Source organism: Mus caroli, chromosome 15 (genome assembly GCF_900094665.2).
Source record: "Mus caroli chromosome 15, CAROLI_EIJ_v1.1, whole genome shotgun sequence".
Lineage (NCBI taxonomy): Eukaryota > Metazoa > Chordata > Mammalia > Rodentia > Muridae > Mus > Mus caroli.
In genome coordinates, this window is record NC_034584.1 from 46,035,915 (window position 1) to 46,047,125 (window position 11,211).

The 11,211-nt window shown below is 43.2% G+C and overlaps 1 protein-coding gene across 1 annotated transcript; it reads left to right on the forward strand.

Moving 5' to 3' along the window:
• Window positions 1-1,541: 1,541 nt before the first annotated feature.
• Aard (alanine and arginine rich domain containing protein) lies at window positions 1,542-7,206 on the forward strand. Its single transcript, XM_021183969.2, has 2 exons — window positions 1,542-1,996; window positions 6,279-7,206. Exons 1-2 carry the CDS (start codon window positions 1,649-1,651, stop codon window positions 6,432-6,434), a joined length of 504 nt encoding a protein of 167 aa, XP_021039628.1. The 5' UTR covers window positions 1,542-1,648; the 3' UTR covers window positions 6,435-7,206.
• The last annotated feature ends 4,005 nt before the right edge of the window (window positions 7,207-11,211 follow it).

Genomic DNA, 11,211 nt, shown 5'->3' on the forward strand with positions numbered 1-11,211 from the left:
TTAATTGAGACATGGCCTCACTGAGCCTGGACTTCACTAAGACTGGCTGGCCACCAAGCTCCACCAGTCTTTCTGTCTCCGCCTCCTCAGTGCTGAGATTACGGGCACTACCGTCTGGAATTTTCCCATGTGTTCTGGGAATACAAGCTTAGGTCTTCAGTCTTGTTTGGCAAGCATTTTCCTCAGTAAGCCATGTTCCCAGGCCCTAGATTTCTCACTTTCGACTACATCTTCAAATGTTTCTAGAGTCTCTTTACACAACGATCAGAGATGACCGTACTTAAGTTGTGAACTACCAGGCACTGAACTTGGCGATTATCCTCAGAGTCTGGGTAACCGTATTCCTTATCCAGTGAAGACTGAGGCCATTTCAATAGAGCTGAACTTAACGAGCCCACAGAGTCAGAGATCTTGCTTATGTGTGCAACATTCTCCCCTTGGAAGGAGTATATCTCAATGACTGGTGTGTGCAAACAAGCCAGGCTTCCTAGGTGTGAATTGTGAGCAGACCACTTGGGTTCGAGTGACTCTTTGGTGGGTATGCATGTGGACTTCCCCCCACCCCCACTTTCCTCATTTGGAAAAATATGGAAAAATAGCATATATCTCACAGGGTTGTGTAAGGATTATGTAGGTTAATAGGTGAAGTGGCTGGCATATAAGAACTATAATAATATATAACATACTATAAGGCATATAGTATAATATAAGGATGCTCTTGTTATCTTTTATGCCTACTATTGACACTTTAAGCAATGGAGCAGTCTTTCAGAGATGTACCCACAGTTCCTTGGGGAGAGATACTATGTGTTTGTTTCTTCTGTCACTGTTGTTTCTTCTTGCAATTGTCTATGACCACAGGAGTTTTGACTGTTCATTCCTGTAAAGAAACATTCAATTAGCTCCAAAAGAGGCATTAAAATATACTTTATATGATGCAGATAATCATTATTAGCTCATGATTACCTTGGACTGGGAATTATACCGTCGTAAGGGAAGGTGTTGGTTTTTTATTTTAAGCCTTTCATATATGTAGACTCGCCAAGAAGTCATCAGGGTTAAAGAGGAGCACCGAGTTTCAGAACTCCGGGCTCCTGTGATCATAGAAAGACTATTCTAACTTACAAAAGGATCGAACTTCTCACCATGGACTGTGGATGATACATGCGTATAGGATCAGAAGGGTGTCTAGATTCTACCACACCTGACACAGTATTGAAAGAGTAAAATGTCAGAGACTATTTCAAAAGTTCACAGTACTAGAAATAGGCAACTGGAAAGTTCTGTGGCGAACTCCCCCCCCCCCCCCCCCCGTTGTAAATCGTCAGCTAGTTCCTCGTTTTTTATCTGGGTGGGTTGACTGTTCCAGTCTCCATGCATTCTCAAAACCAAAGCTATAACAGGCTGAAAAAAAAAAATCCAGTCAGAACTTCTAGTCACAAGGCCTCCCTCCGTTGTTGCTATGAGGTAGAGAAGACAGGAGATGGGCAAGGAGCTGAGCAGCGCTCTGAGTGGCCGGGCAGTAACAGCGTCCACTGCCAGGGTCCTGCCTGTTCCGTTAACTGCCCCCGCCCCCGACCCGATCGGCCTTAAAAAGCTCCAACTTGCAAGCAAATCCCCAGTCGGAGCGCTGCAGAAAAGGACCACGATGGGCTTGGGTGACTACAGCCACTGCAGACAGAGGATGTCCCGGGGACTCTACGGAGTCTCTGGAAGGGCTGCGCTGTGGTTCCCAGCCTTCCACCCGGTGCACCGCATGCCTTGCGGCACCTGGCGCATCGGCATCGAAGCGCCAGAGCACGTCCGGGCGTCCAGCCCGGTGCTGGAGCAGCTCCGCGGGCAGCTGGAGCGCGCCTTTCAGCGGGCGGCGGCACGCGGGCGCGCCAGACGCGCGCGAGAGGCGGTGGCGGCGGTGGCGGCCGCCGCGGCGGCAGCACGGGAGGAAAGGAGCCGGGCGCGCATGGAGTGCGCCCTGGCCCGGCTGCGCGCGGAGCTGGTGAGCGCGGGCTGTACGGCGGGGTTCGCGCTCTGGAGTCCGTGGGTTCGAAGCTGGAGCTTAGCCTGCAGGAGGACGGCAGGGGTGGGGTTGATGCCCGGGAGGGAGATCACTCCTGGGGACCCGATTTTCTCTGGACTCGGTGTTAAGGCCTCCTTGGGTCAAATCTCCAGAGATCAGAGCTTGGCCTACAGTCCAGAGATTGGCCCAGATTCTAGGAGCCCCTCCCCAGTCTGTTTCTGTAGTTTTCTATCTTCTAGAAGCTTCCCCATAGCAAACTCCTAGTATATCTATGGTTAGCGTGCTGAGAAAGAAATTTCAATTTCAGCAACCAAGATGGATGGAATAATTGTATGAGAAACTGAGTCAATCCAAGTATTTTTGTTTTAGTCCTTGATAAGAATTCAGAAACCGACTGGCTATTCAAAAGGGAGGAGTGTGCAAAGACCAATTTTTTTGTAATGAAAAAAAAAATAATAAATTTGACAATTTATCTCTAATGGAGACTTGGAAAGTTCTCTTGGATCGAGTGCGACAACTAACCGCTTCTTCAGAACAGTTAGAAACCTCAGTGGGTGGTCGAGTTCATTACTGGCTTTAAGAAGGGCAACATGATAGCGAATCCAATTTAACCATACTAACAATCTGAATTTGATAAGGAATGCATTATGCTTGATCTAATGGTGTGTGTGGTCAAAATGGTAAGCCCTAGTAGCTGGATGGTAAAGCCATCTCATTGCCTGGTGAGACCGTCTCCCTGCACTCCGCGAGGTTAGTGCTGTGGGCCAGTATGCCACACTGGAATGCCTAGGTAGGCCTGGCTGAACCAAACCCCTATGCTACTGAGTTGTTCTACATCATCCCTCCCCCTCCTCTTGCTGACCCATATAGAAGTCAAGCAGGACAAGCCCTGAGGCACCTTGACCCTTAACGTTCTAATAAGTGGCTTCATCAATAGGAGGTCTAGACAAGTAAGATATTATGAGTGAGAGAAGGCAGGGAGGGAATCATGGGGTCTTCGAATACCTGCTGGCCCTCCAGCTTTGAGACGGACTTAGCAGACCTGAGTTGGTTTACTCCTCTGTAACGTAGAGATAATATCATGAGATTACTGGCATATTATATGAGATAGTATTATATGACATGCCTCTGCCATATGCACTCTTTATTGACTATTGTTATTATATTATAGATCTTGGAAGTTGATTGTGCCTAGCAGGACAAATATGAACATTCCGAGAATTGAGAATTGAGCCGCACTTTAGAAGAGCTTGTGGGCAGGCCGGAAGACCCAAGTACAATCCCCAGTTCCCATTCGGTGGCAGGAGCCCCACTCCTTGCCCCTTGACACAGGAACACTGGTGGCACAAGCATGTCTGCCCTCACACATGCAAACACAGATATGCACATGTAAAGAAATGAGAAAAAATGTTTTTAGAGTTTTGCTTCTGGAAAGAAGCTGAGAATATATACAACAAGAATATATACAACCAGACGCAGATACTTGCGTCATGATCATCATTAGAAGTAGTTTTTGATCTGGGTCAGTAGCTAAATCTCTATGGGAATGAGTGCTCCCATGTGTGCAGAGGCATCATGGGTCATGATGGAGTTTATCTAAGGGACAACAATGTGCTATTATGTATGCTAGGCTCTGTTTGGCTTATTCCTCTTAATGGATGGCATTGATTTCTAGTTCTTTGGATTTCTGGAGTTAAACTTAAAAGTTTTCTAGGTATATAAAGTCCCTTTTTCTCACCCCTCAGAGAAGTTTTACAGCTTTCATCAGACTCTCAAAGGGATCTGTGATGAAAGAAATGTAAAAGCGTGAGTGTTTGAATTTCCTAAATAAGTGTGAATCACACATCCTGTCCATAGATGGGTGAATCATTATCAGTAATTGTGCCCCTTAAGACTTGACAGAGAAGGCAGAGGACAGATATCCATCACCTTATCATCTTGCCCCTTCCTTCTCTCAGTCTTTTAACAAGGACACCTTGCTAAACCTTGAGAACTTCCCATGGACGTGGAGGCAAGGCACTCCATATTGAGAATGCAATCATTAAAACGTACCAGTGTCCCATCCACAGCAGCCGGGGGTAATGCAGTCTCTGTGTTATCAAAGGCGTGTAAATGGAAGGCTGTTCTGTATGATTAAGAAAGAGGCAATGTGCCTGGCCTTGGTTAAGGGAGGCTTTTCAGCAACTCCTGATATCTATTTGCATTCCATAGAGAGAGAAGTGACAAACTGGCAAGCTGTCTCTGGCTACCTGTGATAGAAGCAGGCCAGGAGACAGTGCCAGGAAATGAAGCAGGGTGGGATTATAGAGCCTGAGGCATGAATCAGAGGACAGCCTTGTGGTAAAAGATGCGGGATTTTTATGGTGAGGGTAGTGCAGTTTGTTTCTTTTTTCTTTTCTGCTTTCTTTCTTTTCTCTTTCTTCCTTTCTTTCTTTTTCTTTCGAGACAGGGTTTCTCTATCTAGCCCTGGCTGTTCTGGAACTCACTTTGTAGACCAGGCTGGCCTCAAACTCAGAAATCCGCTTGCCTCTGCCTCCAGAGTGCTGGCATTAAAGGTGTGCGCCACCACGCCCAGTGTGCGGTTTGTTTCTGTCTTTTGGGTGCCTTGGATCTCTGTCTCCTTTATTGTAGCCGCCTGCGGCCACACGAACTGGGTTCCTGAGTGGGAGGCTGGAGCTGTAAAGGAGAGAACAGCGAGAGAAGAGACCAAGACAGACTTCTGATCATGGCTCAATGTTTACTAGTAGTCTGTGCTTATAAAATGGAAAGCAGCCAGGTGGTGGCGCACGCCTTTAATCCCAGCACTTGGGAGGCAGAGGCAAGCGGATTTCTGAGTTTGAGGCCAGCCTGGTCTACAAAGTGAGTTCCAGGACAGCCAGGGCTAGACAGAGAAACCCTGTCTCACAAAACAAAAACAAAAACAAACAAAACAAAAAACAAAAAACAAAAAAAATAAAGAGGGAAAGCCCGTCCCCTGCCATGCCAGGCTTCTTGATGCTTTGTTGCCAAGTTGTTAGCACTTAGTCTGTCAGAGCTGTTAGCATTAGGTCAGCAATTCCACAGGTTGTCAGCTCTATGTTTGGAAGACAGGTTCAGCCTCTCAGTGGTAGTGGAGAAGAGCAGAGGCTGGTGACAGAACAATAGAACCAGGTGACAGAACAATAGAACCAACTAGGTCAGAAGGTTCCACCCCAGGTGGTCTCATTCGCGGTGGCAGCAAGGTCTGAATCAGCCTGCTCAAGGCTGGGGGAGGCTACACTTTATCATTTCTAATTCTTGCTTCCAGAGAAGTGGTTCCAAGTGCAAAAGAATAAAAACCATAAATGTCAGAGGAAAATTAAAAGATACCTATGCCCAATAATTTATTTGGCCAATTGAGAAGGAATCACCACTCACTGCAGTATTGGCAGTTAACTATTACAGTGCCCTGGCTTATCCTGAGGGCTACTGTTGCTGAGCTGATCAAGATGGTACACAGAAAATGTTATTTTACAAGCCGCATGAAGCATGACTCAATTGAAGGAAGACCCAAGTAATTGATCTTTAGGCTTTAGGTTATAATACAGCTGGAACAAACTTTGTTGGTAGACTGCCTTCTAAGCAACCTGTCCTTGGAGATGTAATTTTTAAAATTTTATTTGGACTCACAAGGGCCTCATAAACTCCCACTGCGGGAGGTTATGAATCAGCCTTGCTCCATAACAGGCTTTGTTCTACAGTGAAAAGTGTTAGCTTATATAAGGACATATAACTATACATGCGCCTCTGAGGTGTCATTATATGTTTTTACTCAGCAGGGAGGCCATTTAAAATCCTGAAAACTTGAAATGACAAGTAATCAAGTAAATGGGCTCCAAACCCTGAGCACTCAGGTGGCCCCAGGCAGTTATCCCGTGGCTCAGAAAGCTCATAAAGATAACGGATTGCACTGCGATCCCACGCCATTGCTTGAAAACAGCCTTTGGTGCATAGGTATTTTTCACGAGGACAGCTTCGTGCATCAGCGCTTTCTGTTTTCATTTCAAGGCCATTTCAAAAGCTATTTATTTTTCTGGGTTTTACCTTGTTGTAGAAAAAGCTACTTTAATAGCCAGATCAGAATGGGATCGTAAGGTGCAAAAATGCATCTTTCTTTTTGTCTTATTTGCCTTTCCCACCCAGTCCTTATTGCTCATGTGCGGTTGGGGAGCCGTTTCGTTTGATCTATATCTCAAACTAATAACATCCCTTATTATTATTATTATCTATTTTTTTCTTTTAGCTGGAACTGCGTTTCCAGAACCACCAGTTGGCCCGAACTTTACTGGATTTAAACATGAAAATGCAGCAGCTGAAGAAGAGGCAGGACCAGGAGCTTGCTTCCAAACCCCAGAGCCCTCAGGATGAGGAGATGAATTCCGAGTGTGGAAGCGCATAGTGGAGAGTCTGAGGCCACCACTCCAAAGCAACCCTGAGCCCTCACCATAACATAGGGCGCTCTGAAACCCTTCTAGCATTAACACTAGCGATGCTTATGTGCGCTCTAAAGGACAATTTGTCCAGCGAAAATTTAGGCTTACGGAAGAAGTGGGGGGAAAAAAGCTAAGAAAGGGAGCGAGTCTTTTTTGTTTGTTTGTTTTAAAAATATTCATTCACTGGTTTGACTGGTTATTGTCTTATTAGTCGAAGGAAGGAGGGGTGAGGAGGATGGAGGTGGAAGACAACCAAAGCACTAAAAGTTTGCCTTAATGCCAGCTTACAACGCTGCATGTTACCTTCATGTAGTAGTGCCTGAACTTGCAGAATCTGTGCTAATTTTTACTTTATTTATTTTTGGCTGATCTAGTAGCTTTCCCAGTCCTCTTCTGATTTGTGAAACTGAGAATTACTTGTGTCTAGATTCCACCCGTACCCTTGATGTGGACAGTGAGAAGGGTTTCTCACCTTTTTGCTGAATGTGGACGTGTATTCCAGGACTTGCTGTCATTGAAATGGAAAATACTAACTATTCTTCTCATAAAATTTCTTGCTTCAGTTGATTCAAGTTTGATTTTTCAAGATGCACACCCCTAGATTCCTGACTAATTTAGTTCTTTTGTTCAGTTAATTTGGGAGTTTAAGTGGTTCTTATTGAATTAAAAGGTTGAATTGTACACCCAAAGTGCTTTACAATGCAAAAATGAACTTAATAAAAATAGTTGCAGACCTAATTGGTGTTTCTAGTGGTTATTTTCTATGAAATTATGGCAATGTGTATAATTTTAATTAAAATTCAAATAAGTTCTTGAGACAAAAGAACAGAAAGGAGGTAGTCTTTTTTTAAATAATAAACTTTTATATTATTATTACTTTTTTTTTCAGTCCAGTTGTTACCCCACTCCCATAGTTCCTTATCCCATTCCTCTTCTCCCTGCCTCCCAGAGGATTCCATCCCCACACTCCTGCCAGGCCTCCCCACTCCCTGGATCCTCAAGTCTCTTGTGGGTTAGTTGTCTTTTCTTTCACCGAGGCCAGGCCAGACAGTCTTCTGCTGTATATGCGTTGGGGCCTCATACCATCTAGTGTATAGTGCCTGGTTGGTGACTCACTGTCTGAGAGATCTCGGGAGTCCCAGTTAGTTGAGACTGCTGGTCTTCCTCTGGGGTAGCCCTCCTCCTCAGCTTCTGCCAGACTTTCCCTAATTCAACCACAAGGGTCCTTGACTTCAGTCAACGATTGGGTCTAAGTATCTGTATCTGTCTCAGCCAGCTGTTTGTTGAGTCTCTTGGAGGACAGCCATGCTGGCTCCTGTCTGTAAGCACACCATAGCGTCAGTAATAGTGTCAGGCCTTGGAATCTTCCCTTGAGATGGATCTCAAGTTGGGCAGGTCACTGGACCTCCTTTCCCTTAGTCTTTTTTCTATTTTTGTCCCTGCAGTTCTTTTAGACAGGAACAATTCTGGGTCAGAGTTTTTGACTAAGGGATGGCAACCCTATCCGTCTACTTGGTGCCCTGTCTTTCTACTGGAGGTGGGCTCTACAAGTTACCTCTCTCCATAGTAGGGCATTTCATCTGAGGTCACTCACTCGCTTTGAGTCCTGAATGTCTCTCACCTCCCAGGTCTCTGGTACATTCTTGAGGGTTCCCCCACATCTCACCCTCCAAGGTCATATATTCCCACTCATTCTGCTGGCCCTCAGGGCTTTTCTCCAGTTTCTTTCCGATGTCCGATCAAGTTCCCCTTTTCCTCTCTCCCTCCCTTCACTCATACAGGCCCCTCCATCCCTCTGCCTCCCATAATTGCTATCTTCTCCCTCTCAAGTGGGATCGAGACATTCTCACTTAGGCCCTTTGGCTTGTTAATCTTCTTGAATGCTGTGGATTATATTCTGGGTATGGCTGATATCTATTTATTAGTGAGTATATACCATGTATGATGTTTTGGATCTGGGTTACCTCACTCAGAATGATATTTTTTTTCCATCCACTTGCCTGCAAAACATATAATGCCCTCATTCCTAATAGCTAAATTGTATTCCATTGTGTAAATAAACCACATTTTCTGTATCCATTCTTCTATTGTAAGACTTCTGGGTTGTTTCCAGCTCTGACTATCACAGATAAGGCTGCCATGAACATAGTAGAGCACATGCCCCTGTGGTATGGTGGGGCATATTTTGGATATATGCCCAAGAGTGGTATATCTATTTCCAGTTATCTGAGGAACAGCCAGATTGATTTCCAGAATGGTTGCACCAGTTTGCAATCCCACCAGCAATGGAGGAATGTTCTTCTTTTGCCACATCCTCGCCAACATGTGCTGTCACTTGAGTTTTTTATCTTAGCTACTCTGATTGGTGTAAGGTAGAACTCTTAGTCATTTTGATTTGCATTTCCCTTTTTACTAAGGACTTTGAACATTTCTTTCAGTTCCTCTTGACCATTCCAGATTCTTCTGTTGTGAATTCTCTGTTTAGCTTTATACCTCATTTTTTGATTGGGTTGTTTGTTTTTTTGGAGGTTAGCTTCTTTAGTTCTTTGTATATTTTGGATATTAGTTTTTTAAATTGGCTGGATATAAAATTAACTCAAACAAATCAGTAGCCTTCTTTATACAAATGATAAATGGACTGAGACAGACTCTAAGAGAACAGAATTGCCAGCCAAGGCTACTATACACAGCAAAACTCTCAATACCATAGGTGGAGAAACAAAGGCATTCCATTAAAAATCAAATTTACACAATATCTTTCCACAGATCCAGTCCTACAAATGATAATAGATGGAAAACTCAAACACAAGGAGGGAAGTACAACCCAGAATAAACAAGAAAATAATCTACTTTCAACAAACCCAAAAGAAGATAGCCACACAAACATAATTCCACCTCTAACAACAAAACTAATATGAAGAAACAATCACTTTTCCTTAATATCTCTTAACATCAATGGACTCAATTCCCCAATAAAAAGACATAGATTAACAGAGTGAATATGTAAACAGGACCCAACATTTTGCTGCATACAGGAAATGTACCTCAGTGACAAAGACAAATACTACCTCAGTGTAAAAGTCTGGAAAAAAGAATCCAAGCAAATGGTCCCAAGAAACAAGCTAGAGTAGCCATTCTAATATTAAATAAAATCAACTTTCAACCAAAAGTTATCAAAAAAGATAAGGAAGGGCACTTCATACTCATCAAAGAAAGAATTTACCAAGATGAACTCTCAATTCTGAACATCTATGCTCCAAATGCAAGGGCACCCACATTCATAAAAGAAACTTTACTAATGCTCAAAGCACACATTGTACATCACACAATAGTAGTTGGGGACTTCAACACTCTACTCTCATCAATGGACAGATCATGGAAACAGAAACTAAATAAAGACACAGTGAAACTAATAGAAGCTGTGAACCAAATGGATCTAACAGATACCTATAGAATGTTTCATCCTAAAATAAAAGAATATACCTTCTGCTCAGCACCTCATGGTACCTTCTCCAAAACTGACCATATAATCAGTCACAAAACAGGCCTCAAGAGATACAACAACATTGAAATAATCCCATGGGTCCTATCAGATCCCATAGACTAAGGCTGATCTTCAATAACAACAAAAACAACAGAAAGCCCACATACACATGGAAACTGAACAACTATCTACTCAATGAAAACTTGATCAAGGAAGAAATAAAGAAATTAAATACTTTTTTAGAATTTAATGAAAATGAAGCCACAACATACACAAACTTATGGGACACAATGAAAGCAGAGCTACGAGGAAAACTCATAGCTCTGAGTACCTTCAAAAAGAATCTGGAGCGAGCATACACGAGCAGCTTAACAGCATTTTTGAAAGCTCTAGAACAAAAGGAAGCAAATGCATCCAAGAGGAATAGACAGCAGGAAATAATCAAACTCAGGGCTGAAATCAACCAGGTAGAAACAAAAAGAATTATACAAAGAATCAACAAAACCAGGAGCTGGTTCTTTGAGAAACTCAACAAGATAGATAACCCCTTAGCCAGACTAACTAGAGGGCATAGGGACAGTATCCTAATTAAGAAAATCAAAAATAAAAAGAGAGATATAACAATAGAAATGGAGAAAATCCAAAAAATCATCAGATCCCACTCTAAAAGTCTATACTCAACAAACCTGGAAATTCTGGATGAAATGGACAATTTTTAGATAGACACCAGGTGCCAAATTTAAATCAGGATCAGATTAATGATCTAAATAGTCCCATAATTCCTAAGGAAATAGAAGCAGCCATTAGAAGTTCCCCAACCAAAAGAAGCTCAGGACCAGATGGGTTTAGTGCAGAATTCTATGAGACCTTCAAGGAAGGCTTAATACCAATACTCCCCAAACTATTCCATGAAATAGAAACAGAAGGAACACTACCCAGCTTGTTATATGAAGACACAATTTCTTTTATTAATATCAGTGCAAAAATACTCAATAAAATTCTCCCAAACTGAATCTAATAACACATCAAAAATGATCCTTCACCATGATCAAGTAGGCTTTATTCCAAGTGTCTTAGTTAGGGTTTTACTGCTGTGAACAGACACCATGACCAAGGCAAGTCTTATAAAAAACATTTAATTGGGACTGGCTTACTGGTTCAGATGTTCAGTCCATTATCTTCAAGGTGGGAGAATGGCAGTATCCAGGCTGTCATGGTGCAGGCAGAGCTGAGAGTTCTACGTCTTCATCCAAAGGCTG